General features: G+C 51.3%; 1 protein-coding gene across 1 annotated transcript; it reads left to right on the top strand.

Annotated features, from left to right (window-relative positions):
• The first annotated feature begins 1093 nt into the window (after window positions 1–1093).
• PITX3 (paired like homeodomain 3) lies at window positions 1094–22508 on the top strand. The gene is made up of 4 exons (XM_017806980.1): window positions 1094–1265; window positions 15588–15728; window positions 20486–20691; window positions 21696–22508. The coding sequence occupies exons 2-4, from the start codon at window positions 15620–15622 to the stop codon at window positions 22257–22259; spliced, it is 879 nt and encodes a 292-aa protein (XP_017662469.1). The 5' UTR covers window positions 1094–1265; window positions 15588–15619; the 3' UTR covers window positions 22260–22508.
• Window positions 22509–26777: the final 4269 nt, after the last annotated feature.

Below are 26777 nucleotides of genomic sequence, written 5' to 3'. Positions count from 1 at the left end.
TCAAGAAAATCAGACTGTAGAATCATGCATCCAGCTCCCTAAGAGCCTGGCAGGGATAAACCCTGGGCTCAGCATCCAGGGCAGGACGTAAAGACTAACCCCGGCTTCTACAAACTTTTCCCTGTAAACAGTGGGAGCAGTGTAAGCATGTTTAGAGTGAAATGTGTGTGCAAACACATTCAAGGCTTGCTGTAGCGGGAACAAGCACTTGGAGACATTCAGGGAGGGATCGCACCCTGTCCTCCTGCACCGGGATTTCGCCATGAACTTCAGTGGGAGCCCGGCTGGAGTCTAAGCTACAAGCAACGTTTGGGGTGCAAATCAACAAGCAACATTGGCGGGAAGGAGGGCGGTGTTCCCCGCACGGCCGACAGCCGCCGTGTCCGGTAGGAGCGGCACAGTATGGGCAGGGAAGCGCTTCTCGGTACCACCGAGAGCCGCAACAGTGCGTCCGGTAACTGGCCTATGATTAAGCCTCCCCTGCAACTGCTGCTCCATCGTGCAGGGGAACGCTTCCAGCAGCCGACTGCGGACTTGGTTTCCCCCAGAAACCTCTGGCTGGCTGGTGGCTCTAACTGCAAAGCCCGAACAGGCTCGCCGCGCCGGTACTGAGCGGAGCGGATGCTCAGCACAGGGTACCGGTGGCCGAGCACTGAAGGAGGCACGCGGTACCTGCAGCGACAGCAGCAGTGTATCAGTGCACACGCACATCTGTACCCTGCCCGAACAGCCCGGGTGGCAGCGCCGCAGCCCCGCGCGCGGGACCTGCCCCCGCACCCGCCCCGCCGCTCACCCTGCCCCGCTCGCCGGGACGGGGCGGGGCCAGTGCGGGGAGGGCGGGGCCTACCGCCCGCCTCGGCCAGTTCGAGAGCCGGGCTGCGCCCGTATGCAAATGAGGCACGGGACGATTGGTCGGCGCGGGCCGGGGGCGGGGCCGGGGCGGGCGGCGCTGGACGGGGCGGGCGGCGGCGGGCGCGCAGCTGGAATGGGGCGGGCGGGAGCGGGGCGCCCGGTGCAGCTGGCGGGGGGCGCCGGCCGCCCGCCATAAAGTGAATGGCCAGGGTGAATGGGAGGCAGTCGGCCGGCGCCCTCCGCCTCCGCCCTCCCCGTGAGCAGCGGGCCGGCAGCGAGGCGCAGAGTGGCCGGGCAGCCGGGAGGATTTACTTTCTGACAGCGGCAGAGCAGCCCGGGCCGCGGGGCGGGGGTCAGCTTCGCCGCTCTCTCAGGATTAAGACCGCCCAGCCGAGCACTCATCTGGAGCCGCTGTAAGTGCCTTTCCGTCCTCAGCCTTCCGGGCGGGCTTCTCCCCTTCTTTCTCCGTGAGCCCCTCCATGCTAGCCCGGCCGGCCGTAACCTTTTCGACGCTGGCACAGGGTAAGAGCATCCCCAGCGGGGCGGCTCGGCGTTCCCTGCCCGGCAGCACCGGGGCAGCCCCGCTCCCACGCGGGACCCGCCTTCCGTCGCCTCCCCGGGGGGCAAGGGGCGGCAGCCAGGTGCAAGCGGGCGGATCGTGCCCTGCCTTGCCGTCCAGAAGGGGTCCCGGGGCTGTGCGCGGTGCAACTGTCCCCCGTCGCTGCGGGGAGCGCTGCCTGCCCGACAGGGCGCGGCGATTCCACTGCTCTGTCCTTGTAGGGCCCGGCGGCCCCCCACTCGCCGCCGCCGGGTTGCTGCAGCCCCGGCCGTCCCCTCGAGGCCGTCGCAGGCCCCTTCCCAACAAGCGCAGCCGGAATCTCTTGCCGTTACTAAACTTAGTCATTTTCCACTCGGGCGAGCGGGGCAGGGGCTGTTTAAATTAGCCGGGGCTCGCTGTAAATAACGGCGCTGCGGGCTGCGGCTCAGCTGTCTTCAGGGTCCAGGAGAGAAGGGCGCGGGGAGCAGAGGCGGGGAGACGTCGCCGGGGAAAAGGAAGGCAGCCCGACGGCTTTTGGACAGTTGGATAAATGATATTTATGTAATGGGCTACCTCCTGTTTACAGCAGAGCCGACCTCCCTGTAGCGCCGGGAAAAGGCGAGCCGGTCCCCGCGGACGGAGCGAACCTGCCCCGGGACGCCGCTGGCTGCGGCGCGCCGGCGGAGGGTGCCGGGGATCCGACCGGGAATAACAGACCTGGTCGGGCCGCGGGGGCGGGAGCGCTGACCCCCGCGGCGGTTCTGCCGGGGACATCGAGCCGCCCTGGAAGAGCGCGGCCGCCCGGCGCTGGGAGTCTGCGGGCAGAACCGGCGGTCGGACCTCTGGGCGTTTGCACGGGCTCTCCCGCCTCCCCGGCGCCGGGGACACGGTGCAAACTGGCGTCCCTCCGCCCCGCTGTTGCTTGCGAAGCCCGGCCAGCTGCAGCGGGCGCCCGACGGAGACCGATACCGTCCGCTCCCCCGGCTATTCCCCGCTCAACGAGTGCGGCTCCGGGAGAAGGGTCAGCTAGCCAGCTCGGCACCCCCTTGTCCTTTCCCCCGACCTCCTCCTCAGAGCGGGAGTAAGGAACGGGTTCGTCCCGCGGCCTCAGCTCTGGCGGGGGAGGGCGGCCGAGGCGGGGGCCGATGCCCGCGCGTCGCCGCAGCTGCTGGAGCGGGCTCGGCGTGGGGGGGCGGCGGGCCTGGTGCCGCCGAGCGGGACACACCTGTCGGCCCCTCACCCGGCGCCCCCGCGGCTGGACAGCTGAGGGGACGAGCGGGGAGGGGGCTGGATTCCCCCCTGGCAGCGCCAGGGCCTTGCGGAGGCTCTGGAGGGAGTTCCCGCAGCCCCTCCGTCCCTGCTGGGGTTGGGCAGCTCGAGGCAGCGGTCCCCCGACCGCTCTGCGCCCCTTTCCCGCCCGGCCCGGGGGGTTACCGGCTGCAGAGCTCGGCAACGCACGGGCGGCCACAGAGGAACACGCTGCTGCAGGACGCCGGTGCCCGGCAGAGTTCGGGGGGGTGAGCACCCGGCCTCCGCACCCGGCTGATGCTTCGAGCTGGCGGCGCAGGAATCAAAACTAGTCTGTCTGTCATCTACCTCCCCGTTCCTTCACCTGAGAGGGAGGCAGCTTCCCGACCGACGGGCCCACGATCTGTCCACTTTCTAAGTGGAGTCTAGGGCTGAAGGCAAAGAGAGGAATTTGTCGTCCCCCAGACAAGCTTGTGGGTCTTCCACCCATGGCCTGTGACCTGGAGGATGCCAGGGATGAAATGGCTCTATCCCCTCTACAATTTCGGGAGATGCTAAAAGCAACTGCTCAGAAAGGTGTCTTTCAGGAGAGTCACCTCTGTTCCTGTCCCACCTTACAAAGACAGAGAAAGGATCACCTTTTTGGCGATGGGATCAGGGTCTCCCTGGCTCCCGGCACCACCTCCCAAGCCCCTCAGTCTGTCGGTGAGCTGAAGGGATGAGTGTTTGTGCAGGCTTTGATGGTGCCTTGCTGAGAGGGACAAAGGAGCCTGCGGGCTCCTGAGGGACTGTCAAAGCATGGTAGCTGCTTTCAGTCTCTGTAAATGTCTGCTGAAGTGGAGTAGGGTTTGATGATGATGATTATTATTATTATTATTATTATTATTATTTTACGTTAACAAATTGTTGCGCCATGCCCAGTACTCCTTACGAGGAACCCTCACAAGGGAGATGTCTTTCCTTGACAGCCTGGCGAGGAGTCTGGGTGAGGGTGGTGGTTTTCCTGCTATTACTGTAATTACTGAGTTTGCCTGACCTGCAGCCCAGGTTCTCCCCATGAAAGCCCACCTATGTTCCTGAGTTGTCTCCTGTCCAAGACACTAGTTTAAGAAGCAATATCAATCTCTGTCAGAGAAACTGTTGCAAGCCTCACTTAATATCTATTGCATTTCTATAAGGGCTTAATTCAGGCAATTAATAGATGTGCAAATTGTGATTGGGTTGCAAAAGCATTGGTTAATGTACCCTACAGAGAGGTGGCAAAAAAGAATGGCATCTTCCCTCTGTCAGATGCTACCCAAAACCTTGAGATTGAGAGGTAAGGCTGACTTTGGAGACTGCCAAAAAGAAAAAGCCAGAAACCTGATCTAGGAGACCGCTCCGAAAGGAAGATGAGATGAGCTGGGGACATGAGGTCTGTCTCGTGACCTGGCACATGTGCCCTGGCTTTGGGGACAGGGGAGGTACCTGGGCTGGGAACGAAGTCCCAGATGGGGAGAACTGCTGGTTTCATGCTATGTGCCCTGCATCAGGAAGGCAGCGGGATGAGACTATGGGGCTATGAAGGGAGGAGGGTCAGAAACAGGAGGCTGTGGCATCGCTGAACAGGCTTATCTATTTCTCTGGCTGTTTAAAAATGGGAGATTGCTATTTACTTACGGCCTGATGGCAGAGGGGGCAAAGCGCTCTCTCTCTTGCTGTGGGCCATCGGGGCTGAAGGCATTAGGCTGTGCCCAGGCCGGGCATTTGCTGTTGGCTGGGGAACAGCCTCCACCAGCTGGTGTTGAAGTTAGCACTGAGGCTGTAGGAAGAACCCTCTCTTGTCAACACCCAGCTGAAATGGGCTGGGGTTTCAGACAGCTGGAGAAAGAAGATTTCTGAGGCCAGTCCGCCACACTTCCCTTCCTCCCCTTTGTGTGCTGCTCCCCCTTGCCAGCACCCCTGCCCTCCTCCCACCTCACCTCTGAATATTAATGCCTCTGGCAGATTGGATAATAATGTGACTGGGAATTGAATGAAGCTGGTTATTAGCTCTGGGCTTCCTTGGGGCATTTAAGGGAGTCCACAGGCTGATCTTGGAAGCTTGGCAGCACAAGGGACCAAGGCCAGACTCAGCACAGTGGGGGTTGCTTCTGTGGGAAAGGTTTTGCTTGAAATCCTCATCTCCCTCTCACCCCAGAGGAGGACAGGTACTGCAGCCTAGCCAGAGCTACAAATTCCTGTGGGATGGTTAGCAGTGGATCTGTTGGTTTTCAGCAAAAATTAACTATTAAAAGTTGTTTTCAGGAAGGAACTAGGAGATCTATCTAGGCAGAAGCTGAGAAACATTTCTATTATGAGGCTTTGAAAAGAGGTGGAGAGTGTCAGAGTATTACCAAGCAGATTCAGGAAGGGGGCAATCCTCTGCATATGAACAGGAAATTTCCTGTTGATTGGCAGGGTACAGGTTCAAGCTCATAGCACTTGCTTCTGAAGACCTTCACCGTATGATCTCTCTTCTCAGGAGCCTCCTAGCCTTTCCATAGGTGGATCTCTGGATGCTGTAGCATGAAGGGAAATATCTCTGTTGAGCAGAGGAGAAACTGAGCTCTGGCAAAATTAGTTGATCTGCCCTAGAAATACAGTCTCTGTTCCCAGACCCTCAATCTGATGCTCTTTGCTATCTCCTAAACCGCAACTCCACCAGAAAATAAACATTTACACACTGTTGAATAGTGCAAAAGAAGAGGGAAACCAGAGCCGGGTTTGCAAGAAACTGCTATTAATTTTGTCCATCTCACTTTTCAACTGTTCAAAATGTTCAGAGATTCATTAATAGGGCTGTAGCAGCTACTAGGGATCTCAGCTGATCCCCAGGTTGGGTAAGCTGGGTCCTGCCTGAACTAAATTAACCCCTCAAAATCACCATAAGAACTACTGTGATTAGGACACCAGTTTGTAAACCCCTATCAAACAAGTTCCACAATCCCAAATCTGAGAACCTAAGAAACTCTGGCGGGAGGATATAGTACATATGCCACTCTAGATCTCATCGTCCTGGTTCTACAGGCTACTCTTTTTAAATAACTACATTTATTTGCTACTGGGGGAGCTTCAATTGTGTGGCATGGGCTGGAAGGCTCAGCACCTGCAAAAACTGAAAAAGTACAAAAATAGAATAAAATTAACGACTGGAGAGTTTGTAGTTACTTTCACCTCTCTCCCTCTTCATTCCTTCTTGCCATCAACCTCATCTAAAGCCGAAGCATCCTTCCCACCACCCATTGTCTCTTCTCCCCTTCCAGTGCTGCCATTTATGCAAGTCTAATTTTCTTTAGAAAAGCTGATTATAAATGACCATTGTGAAGCCTGAGGATTTAACTGTAAATCAAGTTGACCTGTCTGCATGTGGACATTTTTATTTACTCATTTTTTTGAAAAGCAAATAAACATAGAATCCCTCCCACATAAAGCAGCTCCCCACTTAGATTTGAACACACTTTAAAAGAAATCTCTTTTGTTTTAGCCATTTTTATTTCCTGTTTGTTTCTGAGCTTAGACTTGACAATGAAAACCACATGAAATTCCCTTTTTGTTCCATCAGATTTATTTTTGGTGCCACAATATCCCAACTTCCAGTTCTACAAGTTGGGATTTTTTTTTTGTTTGCATTTACTGCAAGGCTATTTTTTAAAGCAAATGTATGGAGCTTTTCTTTCAAAATAAAATAAGTAAGAATTTCTAGAAGACTGGATGTATCAGGATGATTTAAAAAAATTAGATCTTTATGGTAAATTAATTGAGCTGTAAAGGTCAGTACTGGTATGGATCCATAACCTAACCAGGGAGAAATACCGAAGTAGAATATGCACTTTTGTGTCCCGTTTAAAAGGGTTTCACAGCTTAATATGTGTTGGGTAGTTTTTAATAACGGTGTTTAAAAACACCAGTGCCTGAGCTCAGATACACCCTAGTCCCGGGCCAGGGTGGGAGGCTGGAAAGCCGTTCCCTCCAGTTCCTCCCTGCAGGAGAGGTTGCTCTCAGGGTGACAGGGGGCTGGGCGGGCAGAGGCATTTCTTGCTGTACGGCCCCATTCCTGGAGCAGGCTGCCCCGTCGGAGGGAGGTGGTGTGACCCAGGCAGCAGCGTTTTGAGACGGCTCACATCCCTCTGCCCCGTCCCTTTTCTCTCCGAGCCGCTTTGATGGGATCGCCCGAGGGCCAGACTGGCTGAGTAATTAGGGCTCTGCAGCTTCCTCTCCTACCCGCCCAAACTGCTTACCTCCCAAGGCTCCGCATGGGATGTGGCCTCGAGCAGATGGAAAAACTAAGGATTTGGCGGGGGAACCGGGGAGGGAAGAAGGAAAAAAAAAATAAAAGAAGCAGCAGACTTTGTACACTGTCCTCAGGCAGCACACTGCATTTCAGGATCCCCAAAAATCAAACCTCTTGTTTTTGCTGCTTGCAACGTCTGTCGTGCCTGTGGATTTAGGGACACGGGACATTTTGCCACGGCCCCGGGTGGGGCACCTGGGCGAGAGGCTGCGGGAGAGGGGCTGCCAGCCCCCCCTGCTTGCCCACCCGCCCTTCCTGTTCTTCGCCCCCGATACCCACGATGTCACTGGTCGCTGCGGGTGCACGGCAGGAAAATCCGGCGATCCGCGGGCCCGATCCTGCCAGATCAGACCCCGCGCAAAGCGCTGGAGGATCGGCCCCGACAGTGTTTGCTAATCGCCTTCCTCGGCCCCTTCAAACAGTGTCTGGGTAAACAGGCTGACCTTGGGGCATGTTGCAAGGTCCATAAAGACGGAGTTTGTGGGGGAGCGAGCTCCAGCATCCCTCCCGGAGCCACCCGCCTCCCGCCCCAGCCCTACCAGCTGTAGTATCGCAAGGAAGAGGGGAGGAGGGATACTGCGGGCTGAGATCATCCGCTTGTTTTATTCACAGCGGCCTTCGTCCTGCAAGGGTCTTCCTGCCAGAGAGCTTTAAAAAAATTTAAATATAAATTGCTTGGGGGGAAAAAAAAGACAAATCGTCAGGAAACTTTACAGTCAGACGCAGCAGACATCAGCTCCCTCCCGCGCTGTGGGTTTGCGCTGTGAGACAACACATCTTTCGGAGAAAGCCAGACGTTTCTAGGCTCTTGTTGCCTTAACCAACAGAGCTGCTCTTTGGCCATGGTGGCTGGTGGGGACATCATGGCACTCCTGGCAGTCACCCCTTCTCCCTTGGCAGCTCTGCAACCTTCTGGGCTCTGACAGGTTGTATTAAAACAACAATCTAGCACCACCCCTCCAAAAAAAGCTTCTTTCTAGCTGCCGATTTTGCCAAGTTTTGTCATAGAACAAATGTTTATGATCAAGTTGAACTTCTCCAGAAAGGATTTCCAGCAGAACTGCTGATGGATGGCGGACACTGGCAGTTCTACAGTGCACCAAGATCAGCCAGCCATAAGGGTGTGACATGCTGATGGCAGGGGATCTTTCCTGACCTTCAACCCTCCCGCATCACCCGCTTGATTAGGGGCTTTCTTAAGCATGTTTACTAATTGTGAGAATCATTTACATCTTCGATAAAATCTGAGTCATCCACTACCCCCTCCATCTGCATACAAATCTACTGACAGCAGCTGGAGTCACAGAGCTCCAGTCCTTGATCTTGCTATCTGGACCTCCCTAAAATGGGCCAACTTTACAGCCCCAGACTCTGCCCAGCTTCTGCAAGCACGGCCCCCACAGGAATTGGGCCAGTTTCCTTTGACTGCCAGAATAATTAGTCAAATTCATGCAATCGCCCAAATAAATACAGCAACACATACCGATCTGCTGATGCCAGGCCCTGGTGGCCTTTGCTGCTGCATGAGCAGCGCGTGTCCGGCCCTGAGCTGCAGGCAGGCTGCCTGCGCCTCTCATCCCTGCCCAGGATCCTGGCTTGCAACTGTCTCATCTCGCTCCTGGCTCTGCAAGAGTCCCTTGTCTGCTGTGGCTATGCAACTATTTCTCATATGCAGACACAGGCAGATCCCTCAGTGGTGGCACGGGTTGCTTTGGAGCCAGCTTGAGGGGGCTGCGGGAGTGGACAAGGGTAGGCAGGGACGAGTGGGGTCGGCGTGTTCAGGCCAGGCCAATGCTTTAGCAGGTCCTTTGTTTTAGTTACAAGATTTTCACAGGCAGAATTTCTTACTGAAATCAGTCTATTTTCCCCCTTCCCTAAAACAAAGGGATTAATTTCCCTGAAGGACTTTTCTTACCCTGTAACTGCAGACCATGCCCTCACTCCCAGCACTCCTGCACTGTGGAGCTGCACCGCGCCAGCAACTTTGTGCGATCAAAATTTGTTTGGGCAAAACTGAGTCTTTGCTGATTTATTTTGTTCCAGATGCCTAACAAACAAAATAAGCCATAACAAAGCGTAGCTTTATTAATATAGCTGCACAGTCTGTCAGAAAGAAAATCCTAGTCCTGGTTTAGAGAGCCGAGGTGCCAAAAGCCCCATAGAGGCTGAGCATCCAAGGGACATTGGAAACCCAGCTGGACACAGCAAGACCTGCTGTACAGTGCTTACAAGAATGCAAGAATTATGAATGTTTAGTTTAGGGGAAAAAACAACTTTGCAGAAAGTATGGCAGGACTTTTTCTTCTGTGCTAGGATTAGAAATTAATTTTCAAATTTTATGCGCTATTTCAGAAACTATCTAGGTAGGCTAAGGGCAGCACTGAGGTCCACAGATACTGATGCAAGTAACTTGCCTTAAGCCAAGCCCAAGCATGTTGCCCTGCCTCTGCAGAACCCCATGCTTTAGCTCAGCAGGGTCTGCACCAGTCTGGGGGCCACAGACACACCCACTGGGGAGAATGATGCACCATGTACAGGGCATGGTGGCATCAGGGCACTTCCACGGCACAGGAGCACAGTGTGGCACATCAAATAAGCGAACGGGACACATTCCATTGTGGGCTTTTTTTGCTGTGGACATGGGTATGGAGCTGTCAATCCTTGGGACATTTCCATTGTGATAATCCTCCGGAATACAGGCAATCTATTAACTCTCTGCTGCCCAGAGCAGAAGTTTCAGCCGTCACCCTCCTCTGCAGCTGGAGGTTCATGTCAAAGTGAAGGAAGTGAGTAGCTTGCTCTCACGTTGCAGGCTGCTGCCAGCCCCGGGGAAATGCATTAGGCAGTGTCCAGCAAGGCTGGGCATTTCCCTGACACCTCTTATCTGAGGATCTGAAAGCACTTTAAGGAATTTTGCTTCATTACCTTCACCGGCTCAGATATGCTCATTAACATGATTTCTGAGATGAAGGATAGAGTCTCAGAGCAGTCAAGTAGTTTTACCTACATCATAAACCAAGTCAGCTGCAGCACCTTACCTTCCCACTTCACATTATTGAAAACTTCTCCATAGAGCCATGCACGCAATGAGAGACAATCTGAACCCCCTTGTCAGAGAGCCAGCCTGTGCTGGCAGCTGTGGCTAGGAAGCCTGGCAGCAAGGGCCCGGGGCTGCTGCAGTTTGCATGGCACCATGCACTGCTGGCAGTGCTCTACAACCCACAATGTTTGTGGGGCAGTGCCAGGCAACTTGTTCTGACAGTAAAGATACTAAGTGCCTCAGGGAGCTTTGCAAATTCCTGCTGATGGGAGGAATAAACCCCCCAAATCATGTTCCAGGCTTCAAAGCAGCACACACTACTATGAAACCAGTGCCAGAGCTCAGGGGTTAGTGCCCAGCTGCAAGGACTAAATTGAGAAATAAAGTTTATTATAACCTGTGACTCAGCCCTTGCTGGAGGTCAGTGATCCACTTCTGAGTGTGCACCCGAAAGCACTGCTCAGCCAGCCTGGGGCTGTGCACAGCCTGATGTTTTTGGAAGCAGGCAGCTTGGCTCTCCTGTCCCATAATGGCCCTGTGCTCTGGGTCACCAGTTGGCTGCTGCTGTTTATCTTGCAGTGATTAATGGTCATTCTCGGTTCCTGCTGCAATTCCATTAAGATTAGGGACTTAAAGCTACACTGAGATGTTTAGCAGTGGGTGACCCTGGTCTCCCCATAGTTGTATTTCTATAATCTTGAGGAAACAAAGATTAACTCTTGTCCCGCATCCCATACTTTTTGCTTTCTAGCAGCAGGGAAAGAGCCCTTTGCAGACAGTGCTGGTGTTGGCTGGCAAAAAGACTCTCAAGTTGCTGAGCAATTCACGTGCTGTGCAGGTGTAACACTTGAAATCCCAGCCTGCAGGCACTCTTATGACACCATTCCCTGAACAAACGCATGTATCCAGAGAACAAAATGCTCTTCCAGGCGGGAACAGGCACAGCCTCAGCCACTTCCTCTTTGACAGGGGGCAGAGGAAGAGGCTGTTTCACCTTAGCTCAGCCCCTCACGGGGTCCAAAGTACAGAGGCAGATCATCTTCCTGAAAATGTGCAGTTAAATAGGGTCCCAAATATTTGTCTCTGCTAAAAGTAAGCCAGCACACAGGCAATGTGAGCATGGGAAGAGTGAAGCAATCAGCGACGCTCCATCAGGAACTGCAGATTCCCCCCAGCAGTTTGAATTCTGCGATTGATGGAGCAGGAAGAGACAGCTCTGACCCTAAGAATCTAGTGTAACATCATACCTTCACCTCAGGCAATGGAAGAAAGAAAGAAAGGACACTTCCCTCCAACTGATTGTGGAGTGCCTTTCAGCCTGAGGGATAACCCTGAACTCTTTGTGGAGATCAGTGATTCCAAACAGAGGATTCAGCTACCCTGGCCCTGTCCGGAGGTAGAGGCAGTGGAGGAAGCTCACAGGTCCACACGGCTGTGCTGATCTGCTGGAGATAGGCCAGCTTAGGGCTTCCCTCCTACCCTTGGGTCACCAGCGGTCCTTGTGCTGCTACCTAGGGACCTGAAGCATCAGGTCCCTGCTGAAGCACCCCTGTAAACCCATGGGAAGCCAATACTAGAGACAGCTTTTCCCTCCAGATCAACCTGCTGAAGCAAGTTCAGCAGGTAGCCTGCTCCCCAATGGTAGTGCAGAGTGTCAAGCAGCACACGCTTGTCAGTCTGAAAGCAGCTCTCAACAGGCAACATCCACATCACAAAAGCTGTATAATTAGCCTTACCTGGCTTGAGGTTAGCCATTATGTTTCCTTCCTGCCCCCTCAAAAACAAAAACCAACCAAACAAGCAAAGGCTTCTTTGCTACCAGGTGATGGAGCAGCATGATACTGAGAACCAGTAGAGGGGTCACAGGGACCCTTGTTTCTTTTTTTGGGTAAACAAGGTTGCCCTCCTCATGTAGGAGTGCCCTCCTTCTCCCACCCCAATAGCCCTGGCTTGGGCAGCTGGGAACTGACACAGATATAGAAAGGAGGTGAATTTAAAAGGAGAAAAAGCCTCAAGCCAGAACTGCTCTCCTGCTCTCCACCATGCCTGTAGAGCAGGGATGGCAACTCCCTCTCTGGCTGGAGGGTCTTGCACAGGTGGCCTCAGCACCTTCACGTGGGCACCAAGGGGAGGATGCACACAGGCAGTGAATGGAAGAAGAGGTGTGTTTGTTACGAGTTTGCGAACGTTTATCTCAGGAGCAGTAACATGTCGATGGAAAGAGTTACAGGTGCTGGAGCAGGCTAGGAGTCATGGCTAGTTTTACAAAACTGAAACCTCTGAGCAAGCATGGCTGCATGGTGCTGGTACAGGAGCTGTCCCTAAAGAAACTGTTCTTTTATGTTAAAAGAAAGTGAGATGAAGACTCAAATGGAGATGATAAGTTTGATTTTATCTAAAGGTGTTTTTGAGGTGCCAATTTCAGTAACTCCTCGAGACCAGACAAACAACTTAGTAGAAATGCCACAAAGGTTTAGTGTTGACTTTCTTAATGTCTCTGCCTAGAGTTAGATCTAGCCAATGTGGAAGAAAGCTCCTTTTTTTGAATCCAAAAGGGCTATATAATCTAGAATAATACCTACAGCCTTTTGTGTCAGTAGTATGAGGTTACCTTTGGGTAAATACATTGGTACCGAGCTCACGTGCTCTCCCCATCGCAGACTTTTCCTGCTGTTATAACCATGGTGAGCAGATCCGCCCCTCCCTTTGCTTTTGCTTCTCCATGACCTCCTCACAGCGAACTGAGAAGGCTTCCCTTGATGCCACCACATATGGCACATGCTATAGGTTATGTAATTACAAATATACATGCATCTCCTCTTTGAAATCCTCCTGGTTTTAAATTCAGTTCAGAAAGCAAACTTATGCTCAGCCACAAGTCCCAGTTTTATCTTGAATACTGGCCACACTTTAATACCAGTTTTAATCTAGGTGCCCACTGTATCTCTGAGGCAGGCCTAGCATGCTATGTTGCATCCAGCATCTTGGATCAATCTTGCAACTGCTGCACTGGTGCAGTCAAGAATGGGACATGAATTTTCAGTAGCAGGACTGGGTCTCCCTGAGCACTGTACCTTGTGTTGTCTTTTACACCTACGGAACCAGCTGTAAGATACCACCTCCTGTTCTTAATATTTTCACTCTAGTTCACACAGATGAAAGCAATGCAAGATGTGCAAAAAAAAGCATACAGGACCCTGCACAGAAGGACACTGTCCTTGAGTTACAGCAAGACAGGAATCTGAATTCCTCCTTAAATCTGGTCCAGTACAGAGTCAAGCCCTAGAAGAGAGGAAATTGTGCTTGACAGATGCAATCATATGCAAATGGCTGTAGAAGAGGGGAAATTATCATCTACAAACATTGGGCAGAAATTCCATCTGCTGCAGCCTCAAGAAGGGCTCTTAATAAATTCTGAGACAGCAAAGTGACACACATCTTAATCAAGACTTAATCCATGGAATTAATTCACTGTGTGTTTCTGCATAATTCTGAGAGTAATGCTAAAAGCCATGGCAATATCAGCAGCAGATGGACTCCCCCTACTCCATGCAAAGGTATTAAAGAAAACACAGCCCCTGTCACATCACTTTGTGTACGTACACATGGCAAAAAGCAACAGGGCTGTGCCCTGCTGCTGCCAGCAGCTTAACACAGCCGGCAGACATCAAAGGTCAGGCTCGCCACGAGGTGGAAATGGAAACCAGCCGCCTGGCAAAGATGGAGCCCTGCCACTTCTCTCCCATAGGAGAGGAGAAGCCCAGAGCAAGGCAAAGGTCTGGGAAACAGCACCAGGCCCCTTCATTAGATGCTCCTTCCAGAGAGCAGTGACTGAGGCTGGTGTTGAGACAGATCCTCCAGTAGCCGAGAAAGGCTGGGAGTGGAGACCAAGTGTAGGGGAGGGCAAGAAAAACTGCTAGGGGGTTTGTGAGTGAGATCAGTTGCAGAAGCGAGCCAGATAACCATTAGAAATGGCTCCCTGCCCTCTCACCGCAGTCTGGGAAGCACGCTGCAGGTATGGGGATCAGCCTTGCCAAGGGCCCTGGCGGCAGCCTTGCTCAAATTGACAGGAGGCTTTAGACAGCTCTGAAAATACATTCTTAGTCACTGTCATCCATCTCCAAAGGAGGTGCAACAGCTATGTGATTAATCTCTTGTTTACATGTCTAAACACTAGCACAGTCCAGACTGCCTTCAGCACGCTCCCTCCCTGACCCGCATGGATTTGAGGGGCTGAGCAATCCTTCACCACCTAGAATCCAATCTTTACAACTGACCTCCGCATGCAGTTTGAAAGTCCCAAACACCTGGTTCAAACCTCCCTAAACCCAGAGGTCCCAGATCCTGGCACAGTGCATTGGCTGCTGTTATGTTTTAGAGGGAGCGGATCCCTAGCTGGGAAGGTGAGGTATCAGCTGGAGGTGGCTGAAGCTTCAGAAGCTGCTGTGGTCCCCTCCAAGTGATCCAGCCTTCATAAACCATGCACTGGTGACAATGCAACATCCTGCATTTGCCAGGGTTATGATCCAAAACTCAAATTAAGGGCTAGCACAGGGCCAGCTCACCTTTCCAAGGGGATGTGGCCAGACTTGGAGCGCTTACTGCTTCACATCTGCCTCTTCATGAGCATCCAGTGTGGTCCAGAACAAAGTGGTACTCTCAGCCGAGCTCCTCTGGGCAATACAGGTAGAGGGTGGAGGGGCCCCAGGGAAGCAAATGAGAGAATAATCATGAGAATAATTGATCTTGAGACAGAGAGGTGAGGAAAGAGGTGGCAGAGGAGTCACAGTGATTCCTGCAGTTGTATGGAGCAGCACCACCAGCTTTCCAGTTGGAATGCTTTCATCTAGGGGAGATGCCTCACCAGTACAGAACAGTCACTTGAGGGGACATGGGGAGCCTTCAGTCAGGATGACCTAAGGTTGGAAGTGAACTGCTTCTGCAGCCAGGATCACTAGTTCCCAGGCACCCAAGGGCATGTAATGTGATTCCTGTGTTAATTCAGGTTCCAGAGGCCCTGATGTACCCCAAAGGAGTCCACTTACACTGCCTGGGTCCCTGCTTGTAGCAGTGGCTGTGCAGACAGATGTGCCTTCCTATCAGTGCCAGGCACAGGAGTGCTTTTCTTTTGGGATGTGTGCATGTAGTGCTCTCTGGACAGCTTTAATTGGGCTTGACCAGCTTGTGGAGAAGCAAGATAGAAAGAGGGCAGGGAGGATGGGAGAGGTGGGATGACTGGGGAAGGTGCTAACAGCCCTTGGCTGGCCCAGAACCACTTCCTCAGATCTCCATTACACAGCATGCTCCCGGCGTTGCTATTTCAGTCTGAATGTCACCTATAAATTGGAGGCTCTTTCTCTGAAGGCTGCAAATAGAAGTGTCACTAGATGATCTTTGATTTATAGAGAAGCTCAGCAGAAAGCCAGGTATGTCCATTTTCCAGCCAGGAAACTCAAAGGGGTCCAAGGATCACACAGGGATCCTTTACTTTTCCCAGACCTTTCCTCAAGGGTTGGCAAGTCCCTGCTGGAGGGTGTGGGGAGAGGTCACACACATAGATTCATCTCCCTGATCACCCTGTGACTGCTGTTTTTCAGATTCCTCCTCCTCTACCACCCATCCCTGCCCCATGGATTTCAACCTTCTGGCAGACGCGGAGGCTCGCAGCCCAGCCTTGTCTCTCTCGGACTCTGGAACTCCTCAACACGAGCACAGCTGCAAAGGGCAGGACCACAGTGGTGAGTGCAAGGCTCAAGAGGCATGAAAGACCCTGACCTGTCATTTTGGGTTGATCTGGTTCACCAGTGGCTTGCAGGAACCAGCTGCTGGGCTCCCAGGGATGCACGGAGCTTCCTGTTGTACCGGGAGCCAGCACAATGCTGTAGCAGCTTGGCTGTCCCAGCAAGCAGGGAGAAGGCATAGGGGTGCATATAGCGATGACAGCCATTGGGAAGGCAAGAGCACCATTCCAGCCATGGAGTTGCCTGGCCCTGGCTGCAGGTAGCCACTGCTCACAGAGGGCACAGCCCATGGCAGGCAGGAGCCAGGCAAGCCAGGTCACAGTCCAAGCAAGATTTTATTGTATTTGCCTGAACAGTATCCCCAGAGCAGTAGAGTTATCCCCACAATATAGGAAATCTTATCCAAGGCACAGAAGGCTACACCTAATTTTAAACTGCCTTTTTTTTTTTTTAACTGTTTAAATTGTTTAGGTTTAAACTTTCAATGCTAAAGGTAAACCATGGGCTGAACTTCCCAGATTCAGGCAATAAGACAGAAGGGAAGCACTGTCTTGCTCCTGTTTTGGCTGAAAAAGCATGCTCACCTGTGCCTCGATGCAAGGCTCTGCAGCAGGCTGTTGCTCTCTCCAGGAGGTGCCTCTGACCATTCCCAAAGGCTGAACAAACCCCAAGTCTGCTGCATTCTTTATCAGGCTCTGAATAAGAAACATCACCATTCATACCTGTTCAAAAATCAGCTACCAAATGCTATAGCTTCCCCTGGATTTTGCATCTATCCAGTGACTGCTCCATCCCTTGTCACTCTGGATGTGTCAGGACAGTGCAAAGCTGCTCCTGCTAGTGCCAGCATGAGGGGAGGTGAGGGCTGGGGACAGCCTACTGCTCTTCCTGTAGAGCCTCCAGGATCACCCATGTGCAAAAGCTAATGAGTATAATGATGCAGATTAACATTCCCCAGAGTAAGTATCATGAAGGGAGTTACAGTGGGATAACTATGGTCAGAGAATCCACCTGCCAAATTCCCCAATGCACTTGTACCTTAGTTGGGCACATCCCCAAGCTCAGTGACTCCTCGTCAGCTGCTTTGGATGCATGGCAGCGTCTCCATTCAAGTGGCCTTCCCAATCAAGCCCACCCTGGCATGCCACAGAACTGCCAATTTAGGCGCTGACTTTTTTTTCCATTAGGCATGAGCAGCTAATTCCAGCTATGACCACAGTCGTTTCATTGAGTGGGCGAACGTGCACAGGATTTATTCCACAGCCTATTCTGGGGTGACAATAAATGCTGGATGCCTGGCTACATCATTCCTCACTGTCTTAAATGGTCTAGAAATAAAATGGTTCTGGGAGGTGAGCGTTTTTCAGCTCTACCTGCACGCTGAGGCTGGCAGCTTGTGCCTTTGCACCACAGGCTGATGGCAGCCACACACCAGCAGTGTCAGGCAGAGCAGAGCTGGCTACTGAGGGCTGCCTGGGACAGGACAGGGCTGCACTTCCTTCTGGCACTTCCTCAAGAGAGCAGCCTCCCTACTTCTCTTTGGCCCTGTTTCATTCATCCACAGAGTAAGAGATCCTGAGGAAGTGGACACAAACCTTGCTTGTCTGAGCTCAGCTCTCAGGGATCTCAAGTGTTCTCTGATAGTATGGCATGGTTTGTGACACCCCCTTCTGTTGGTTTCATTAGGCAGCACAGGTAGGAGGAGAGCAAGGATGAGGAGCGAGGTGGGTAAAGAACTGCCCCACATTCCCCCATACTGTGCTTCTCAGCATGGATTCAGGGCACCCACATCCTTTGTGTGGGCTCCCTTCTTTCTCTGTATTGCCACGTTGCTGACCCCCACTGCAATGTCAAATCTCTGCCCCATTTACAGAGAGCACTTCTTCCTTGCGTAGAGAGAAAGCAGAAAAGATGACATTCCCTATAAACAATGCTCAGAAAGAGCCATAGGTAGCAGGTATGGAAACAAAGAGGACAAGATGAACTTGTAACTGCAGGAATTTTTCCAGGCTCAAAGTCAGGATTCCTACTTCTCCTTAGACTTAACAAGATTTATGAAAAGCTCTACACCAGAAGGTATTGAGAAGATGAATTGAATACCAAAGCAAGATACTTGGTGATCCTTTCCACCCAGATGCAGCACGTAAGCCAGTGCTACCTTCATTCCATTCTCCTTCCCTCTCGGTATAGTTTCTTCCTGCGTGAAGAAGGGCAGTCCTGAGCAGGAGCTCCTGATTAGGGCACAGCCTCCTGCTTCACAGCAGCCCCTTTGGAAACAAACATTTGTCAGGGAATGGTGAGAACATATCGCCTGTATGCATCAGGCTTCTAATTAACCCAGGCTCAGCAGATGAACAAACAAACCAAATGTTGTCAGTTCTTCTGTACTGAGCCATTCCTAATAACTAGCTCAGATGTGGTGGTATCACTCCCCTTTTAATGTTTTGGAGATGGATAATGCATGAATCTCCCTCTTCAAATACTAGTTTAGAGCATTCAGCTAGAGAAGTCAGATTTATATCCTTGTCAAGAACCACTATCAAAAAATTCACATTAAGAGCATGCTTCCAAGAGTCCTGCTAAACATGGGATCCCCACACAAAGACACTCATGGAAATGAGAAGAGTACCACAAGACCACAGCAAGCTTTTCGTTCCACTTTTCAATTCCTATGGCTTTGTCTGTTTCAAGAGTGCACTGTGACAGTTCTTGTACAGATACACCCTGGATGGAAACACAAGCTGGTCCCGGCACTGGGAACAGGACACGGCACCTTCCTGCTTGGAAGAACCAGCTTACATCTTGCTGCTGTGAACAATGGCCATCTCGCTCTCCTTGCATTCACATTCCTGCTGGTGGATAGCATTTGATGTGCCACAGAAGGAGAGGTGGGTGGTGAGGAGCCTGTGGGGAACCCACATTGCTTCAGTCAGTGCAAGACATACCCACAGAAGCAAACCTCTGACCACACTCAGGCCTTCCTCTGCTGAGAGCAAGCACCCCTTCTGCAAATGCTCCTCTGACTCCAGCATTGCTCCCTTTGAAGAAAGGCAAGTACAAGGAGGGTTTTCCAGGAACAGCAGGAAGATTTCTGAATTAACAGGCTGTCACAGGAATGGGGTAGCAGCACCAGGTTCCTGAGACAGGAGCATCTTCAAGGGCTGGGCTCCATTAAAGCACCTGCTGTTAGAACAGCACTGCCCTGCAGCAGAGTCCTTTCTCTGTTGAGGCTTAGATGCTTTTAAGTTTCCCCCTTATGCCCCATAAAAGCTAAACGGAAAAGATGGAGCCTATTTTCCAGAGCATACCCATCTGACTTGAGGAACCCTTTTTCTCCTCTCTCAACTGTATTCCACGCTACTGTTTTCTTGCCTCTCTGCTTTTCAAGGGAATGTACCAGATACCTTCATGCTCAGATTTTTCTGGACTTTGAATCCTTTTAAGATTTCCACTCAAAGAATCACAATCAAACAAAAATCTGAATTTCAGCAGAGTGATGTCAGCATTTTTTTAAAGGTTTTTCTTCTAAGTGGAACAGTTTGAGAGCTTATTTGCAGTAATTTTTATTTAGTTTAGCTCTTTCCCACTGTAAAAGGACTCTCCTCCTGCTGAAGACCTGATTTTCAGTTGGAAATACTTCACCTCGCTTCTAGATCAGAGGTAGGAGGAGTTGAACATCAGAAATTATTTATTTTCACTGGAATAATTTTCTCCTGTGGTGACTCGTTGTGATTGTCAGCAGAATTAAACACAAGCTATAGCTTTCTTCCATCATAAAAAGAAAATGCCCCATTTGAGCACTTGGGCAATCTATGGAGGACAACTACAGGGAAGATGCTTATGTTTTCATTCTGCCCCTGTTTGCAGAGTACCAACAGCATCAAAAGGGGCTGTGGCACAGGGAAGCACCTGGCTGCCCACCTCTAACCACGGCAGCCCAAAGCTCAGCATTGAGACGTTGTCTCAATGCCCAGGAGGAGGCTGAGCTGTGTGTTTCGGTTAGATACCAGTGTGAACGCTGGAAAGTTTTGAGATGTTCATTTAAGGGGCAACAAAATGAAAGACATTGCCTCTAGGAGAGGAGTCTCTGAGTGAAGAGACAGGCAGAGGCAGGAGGAAAGGGAGATGCTGGAGTACTTCATGATAAGGTCTAAGAGAGGCCTTTTCCTACTTTTTAAAAATCAAAATATGTGCACCTAAGTAAGAAGGTAGAGGAGCGAGAAGGGAGGAAGGGTGAAAATTTGTGTTTCTCAGGTTTAGTTAATTGAACAGCCTCAACTTGCTATCATTGGCAATTTGCCTTTTCCCATCACTTGTCCACAGCAACATTGCTGTGCCGTAAGCATCAATTTATCTTCAGTTTTTCTGGAGGGCACCTTAGGCAGAGAGTTTTAAGCAGAGTAAGAACCTGCTAACCTGGGTAAGTTCTGCCACTATCACCCATGTGAACTGCGACAGATGAAAACCAGAGACTGGAAGTTTGGAAAATCTAAATCCAGTCACTTGGAAGATAATAACTATTATGGCAGTTAAATGATGGCAAGCTGTGCTGCATCAAGGGGCTATTGTTTTTGGTGCAGGGTGGATGCCTGCTCACAAGGACAAGGGAGGGAAATGGGACCATAAGCGGTGGCTGAAGTGGAGGGGGACCTCACTGAGCGTACACTGATTGCTCCAAGGATAGGCTCCCCAGCTGCATCCAAGCCCTCAAGTTAACTCAGGGGATCTCTCCCATTTTTCTATTTCTCACACAGACACAGAGAAGTCCCAGCAAAACCAGACGGACGACTCCAACCCTGAAGACGGCTCGCTCAAGAAGAAGCAGCGGAGGCAGAGGACGCACTTCACCAGCCAGCAGCTCCAAGAGCTGGAAGCCACTTTCCAGAGAAACCGTTACCCAGACATGAGCACCAGGGAGGAGATTGCAGTCTGGACCAACTTGACAGAGGCACGAGTCCGGGTAGGACTGCAGCTCTTCCACCTTCCTGGGCATGAGTTTGTGGGGAAGAAGCTGGCTGTGCTACAAGGATAAAGCTGTCCCCAAATCAGGGAAGGAATTGGGAGCACTAGGAAATTTCCATTTTGGAAACACCTCACCAAACTCTACACTTGAGATTTGACACATCGAGCCACAAACGTATCACCCCATGCTGGTTGTGCCTTCCCCACCCAAGGCCACCTTGCCATTACACAGGAAGATACAAAGCCCAGGTTCTGCCCCACAGAGCACCACCAGCTGTCTGCCTCGACCTAGCAGACCCCTTCCTTGCAGTGCCATCATTCCCCAGTCCTAGCCTTGCTGGAGGGCACTCTCTGGGGTTCACAAACCACTGTCCAATCACAGGCATGGTATGGCATTGCTCCAGCTGGAATGAGAGCTTCTCCCTGCTACTAGAAATATGAGTTGGCAGCACCATGAATAGCCTTCCAGCAGCTTCCATGCTCTAGGAAGTTATATTGTTTGAGCCCCTCCAACACTAACAGATTTTCCTGTTAGGAGACAGACTTATAATACCGCACCCTGAGCTGGTCCTGAAGTAAAGTAAAAACAAGAGAGGTTATTTCCTCCATTCAGCAGCTCTCAAGACACATCCCCCAAATACTTTGCTCCAAGTCACACAGCCCCAACCCCACCTCCTGGCTTTGGTCACTTGGAAATACAAGAAGTATTTCCCTCTCTTTTCCCCATATAAAAGGCATCTGTTTGTTGAGTGAGGTGGGTTTTATTCTGCGTGTTGTGAAATGGCAGTGGTTGGAATTTGATCTAGGTAGTGATTCTTGCTGGGAGATGACTCTGCAGCCCAGACATCTTACTGAAACTCCTTCCTGATGTTCAGCCTCCCAGCTCCCTGGGAGCATCCCCGGCCCTTAGCTCTGGGTTTGCTGGGCAAAGAAACCAGGGCAAGGCCCCTTCCAAGGACAGCCCAGAGCGATTCCCATGCCCTCCTTCTCTATCTCTTGCAGGTCTGGTTCAAAAACCGCAGAGCTAAATGGAGGAAACGAGAGAGGAACCAACAGGCTGAACTGTGCAAGAACAGCTTTGGAGCCCAGTTCAATGGACTGATGCAGCCTTATGATGACGTGTATTCCAGCTATTCCTACAACAACTGGGCCACCAAGGGGCTTGCCACCAGCCCGCTCTCAGCCAAGAGCTTTCCATTCTTCAACTCCATGAATGTCAGTCCCCTCTCCTCCCAGCCCATGTTCTCCCCACCCAGCTCCATCACCTCAATGACCATGCCTTCCTCCATGGTCCCTTCTGCAGTGACAGGAGTACCAGCCTCTAGCCTCAACAACCTGGGAAACATCAACAACCTGAACAGCCCGAGCCTCAACTCTGCTGTCTCATCCAGTGCCTGTCCTTACGCCTCAACAGCCAGCCCCTACATGTACAGGGACACATGCAACTCCAGCCTGGCCAGCCTGCGGCTGAAGGCCAAGCAGCACGCCAACTTCACCTACCCGGCAGTGCAGACGGCAGCTTCCAACCTGAGCCCTTGCCAATATGCTGTGGACAGGCCTGTATGAAGGGCTGCCCTCTGCCAACCAGGGACTTGACCTTAGCCTGACAAAAGGAGACCTTTAGCCCTACAACAGCGTACATCCTGCAGAGAATGAGAGCGAACATGAGAGCATAAGAGGGAGAGGGAGAGAGAGAGAGAGAAGTGAGCAGGCAGACAAACCTTTACAAAGATTTGTCTATCGTATGGTGAATTTTGACTGTCTTTCCCCTTCAAAACCCCTTCCCTTCTTGCCTACTAAAACTCCTCCTCCTCCATAAAGAAACCAAAACACTCTACTGGAAGCCCTAGTGGAGAAATAGGAGCCCCAACATGCAGGGTGCCTGACCCATGGGCAGCAGAACCAAGTATGTTTCAATCTTCCCCTCCAAACTCCATAGGGGTGAGCCCCCCAAGTCCTTGGAACAGCATGGGCAGACACACTTCACCCCTGCAGGGCATAGCCAGAGACAGGACAATGTGGGTGGTGCCATTTGGTGCTTGGCTGACCCATTTTCTCTGCACATGTGCAAGACTTCAGTTAAAGATATCTTGCCCATTTATTTATCATAAGGATAATGAAGCCAGTAAGGAAGCCTTGTCTCAATTGATTGGCATCTCTCTTTATAATGCATATATACACATGGCCCTTCAGACTTGAAGTCTTTAGGAGCTGGGGGTTGTAAGAATATAAAATATGTGTCTGTATATATATCTTATATATATGCAAATACATATATAGACATTAAAATATGCTTTTTTGTTTTGTATGTGAAGTAACCTACAAAGTAGACCTTAAAACCAAAAACCCTGTAAAGGAAGCACATCCACTGAGGCAGTGTCCTGCCTGTCATGCTTTACTGCTTCAGTCATTTCCAGTCAGACACAAACACTGTTGCCAGTGTACATCCAAAACACCCCTTTTTGCAACCGTCAGCTCCTCCTTGCACATCTCCTTCCCTTCCCTTCTCCAAATCCCATTTCCAAAAGAGATAATAAAATAAAAGTTGGCACAATCCCTTTAAGCTTCTGCTTGTCTGGTTATTGAGAGCACAAACCTGCGTCTGAAGATTTTTAAATCAAGTGCCATCAGCCTGGCAAGAGTGAGCATCTTTAGGAGCACTAGCATGAGGCAACCCAAGCTGGAACAGGGGCTGAGTTTTGGAGGAGCCAGTTTCATCCATTCAGTGGATGAAAGATATGCCCGACTATGCAGAGCAGAAGGCCAACTCCAGCACGTTTCTCACTATTTCCTTTGGGAGCCAGTGGGGAAAAGTCAAGACTTAGTTTAGGTACTGATTTTTCAGTCTGAGGTTTTCTATGGAATTAACATTACTCCAGACCACTCTGATTTCTAAACAGGACAAACTCAGTCAGTACCCACACAAGGTAACTAGTACATGCCAGTGTGTGTGGCCAGTGGCTCTGCAGGCTGGCCTAGTTGTCTCAAGTTTCTCCTTCCCAGTGCTGCACTGAGATGATGTTGTGGTCTGTCTCTGCAGTCAAAGGTATTGCACCATGTAGGATCCAGACCAGGTGACAAACCACACGCCAGCTCTGGGCTGAGAGCACTTTGTACAGTGACCTAATGACTGATACAACCACATGAAAACCTTAAAATCTGCAGAAAACAGAGAAAGCAAATAACTAAGTAAGCAAGTTGGCAGCAGAGAGCTCTGGGAGAGGTCCCCTGTTTTTCAAATTCCAGCTGCCTTCCTGATGTACCTGGGCCAGTACAGCCTTCCACATTTGGTTCCTTTCCCATGGGGCCAGGACATGGACATCATGCTCTCTGGTCCAGCACAAACACAGCAGGTTTACTACATGTGTACTACAAACCTCCTCCAGGACCTCTCTCTCCCACACGTCCCCAGTACCTTCACAGCTATATCTTCTTAGTACTGCAAAGAAAGCAGGCCATTTTTAGCAGGGTCCTGCTTATTCTGAAGACCTGTTAGGCAGATAACTTTGTCACTGGATACTTCCCAATCTGCAGATTTAGCAAGTGCACATTCTCCTCCATCATCCAGGTCATTAGTGGAAATGCTGAGCAAAACCAGTCCTGGAACAGATGTCCCTGAACCTCACTCAACAGACCCCTTCCTTTTCAACAGTGACCTGTGGATACTTCTGGTTATAATTATTCAATGAGTTTTGTACCTACCCAATATCTCATCTAGATGGCAGCAAGAGCTCTTCTTCACCGTGCCATTGCTCTGTCATAAAGGAAATTTGGATTATTTTGACCAGATTCCGTTCTTGATGGGTCCATATACCTCCCACTCATCTCCACTGCTTACAAACAGTGAGATTATTTGTTCTAGCATTTTTGGGTGGTGATGGGGCTGGGATTTAACTATCAGCAGTCCCCGGCTTTTGGTCTCAGTCCCTGTTTTGAACAGGGGGTACAAAGCTTGCATTTTACTGTCTTTCCAAACTTCAGTGTCTCTCAGGAGTTCTCATAGATAACAATAACTAATTCTGGGATTGTTTTGTGTGAAGTTCACCACACCCAGATAGTCTGAAAAACTCCTGTTTATCTAAATACTCTCTTGCACTTTTCTTATTCAAGGACAGCCTTCAGCCCCCATCACCGGCATGGCTTGTGCTCTCTGTTTCCCCGTAGCTGTCCAAGTCTGAAGACTAAGGCAAAGTGCACCGAACAGTTGGGTGTCCTCAGTGGCTGCCGTCAGTGCTTCCCCTCCACCGAAAAGCAGCATAGCACAGACCCTGTTCAGTATCCTCTTGTTCATACAACGGGGGATGTTTTCTGACTCCCCTTGCTTGGTGCGTGCTGTCAGTAGAACCCCGAACTGCTGGGTGGATGCGAACCTCCGAGCCCCTGCTGCACGTGTTAACAACTGGGCTTACAGCTGTGAGAGGTGGCTCTAATTTCTGTCTTAATCGCCGTTTCGGACCCCGTTGCCGCCGGGCAGCGCGGGCGGCGGGTGTCACCTACCGGCGGGCAGCGGATGCCGGTGGGCGCCGCGCTCCTGCCACGCGCCGGAGGCCGGATAAAGCCTCCGGAAAAAAAAGCCCCTCTTGCTCCCCGCCGGCTCCCTAGCCTTGCTTCACCGGTTCTCGCAACCTGGGGCCCCGTCTACTCCCGCCCCCAGGAAACCTTCCTCTTCGCAGCACGTCCTCTGCCCGGCCCGTGTCAGAGCTGCAGGGCTGCTCCCCTGCATCCCGCAGCCTCCGTACATCCCTTCGGCTGCCCCTAAGCCAAGCTGCTCCAGCTGTGCAAGGGTCCTCAAAGACGCCTTCAGTGGGGACCATGGCTCCCCCCGAGCAGTGACTCCTGCATGAGAGGCAACCGATTGCTCTTCATTCCCTCAAAGAAAAAAAAAACAACCCCCCCCACCCAACAAAAATAGACAAATCCTCAAGACACATCCCCTCCAAAGCATGCCCACTGTCTGCTTCAGCTCACCAGCACACGTAAGAAGGACTTTTCTTCACAAAGTACCAGGAGGAGTCATTTCCAGAGAGCTTCAGGGAAATAGCACTGACCTGGGAGAGTGCTGTTATTAGCTCCCTAAGCCCCAGCAAGCACCACCACTTTACTCTCACCCACAGCTCAGCACTCCAGAAAACTTGCCAAACAGCAGCAATTAATATAAAACACATGAGAAATAGAAGTCTTCCCCTTCCTAGGTCTGGCAAATTTATTGCTATCTCTTGTTTAGCCAGAGAGAACAGCAGAGCAAAGGGGCAAATGCTGGGCTTGCCAATGGTGTGCATTCCCTGGGGAGCGTGTAGGGCAGGTGGGGCAAGGCAGCATTGGAAAGGGGGTACCCTCACATTCTGAGTGGATGGATGTGGCCATTTGAAGAGCTGCGGTGCCTCTTGAAGGGGGAGAGAGGGTCTCTGCAACACACCCTCAGCAAACCCTCCTTCTGCTGGGTTGATTCCTGCCCCACGAAAGATACTTCTTACCCAAACAGCATGCACGGATGGGCCTACAAAGAGCTCTTCCAGAGGTGAAGTCTTCTGGAGACGCAGAGCCCTGCCTCCAGTGCCCTGGTCTGCACTGCTGAGTGGGGCGGCACCAGCAGAGCAAGGGCAGTCGGGTAGCTCACTTATCCCACAGAGCATCACCTCTGAAGCATCAAAAACACGTCAGGCATTTTAGGCAGAAAAACAGTAACTGTGGAAACACCACTTTTCAGTGTTTTTGTCTGGATGAGCCCAGAGAGTTGTGGGGAATGGAGCTAAATCCAGTTAGTGGACAGTTGCTAGTGGTGAGCCTCAGGGCTCAGTTTTGGGTCTGGTCTGTTTAACATCTTTATTGATGATTTGGACACAGGGATGGAGTGCACCCTCAGTAAACCTGCAGAAGACATTAAGTTGGATGATCTGCTAGAAGGTAGGAAGGCTCTACAGAGAGACTTGATCAATGGGCTAAGAACCACTGCATAAAGTTCCATAGGGCAAAGTGCCGGGTCTTGCACTTGGGTCGCAGCAACCCCTTGCAGCACTACAGGCTGGGGGGTGAGCAGCTTGAGAGCTGTTTGGCAGAAAGGGACTTGGGGGTGCTGTTTGACAG

This window comes from Lepidothrix coronata, unplaced genomic scaffold (assembly GCF_001604755.1).
Source record: "Lepidothrix coronata isolate B3197 unplaced genomic scaffold, Lepidothrix_coronata-1.0 Scaffold17, whole genome shotgun sequence".
NCBI lineage: Eukaryota > Metazoa > Chordata > Aves > Passeriformes > Pipridae > Lepidothrix > Lepidothrix coronata.
Note: the sequence above shows the minus strand (reverse complement) of the source record. Positions and strands in the feature narration are given on the sequence as shown.

What these genes read in the sequence shown, in the direction of transcription:
- PITX3 (XM_017806980.1), top strand. Translation starts at nt 15,620, where the DNA reads ATGGATTTCAACCTTCTGGCAGACGCGGAGGCTCGCAGCCCAGCCTTG. An exon ending in CAAAGGGCAGGACCACAGTG is followed by an intron (nt 15,729 to 20,485) that starts GTGAGTGCAAGG and finishes TTTCTCACACAG; the next exon opens with ACACAGAGAAGTCCCAGCAA. An exon ending in TGACAGAGGCACGAGTCCGG is followed by an intron (nt 20,692 to 21,695) that starts GTAGGACTGCAG and finishes TATCTCTTGCAG; the next exon opens with GTCTGGTTCAAAAACCGCAG.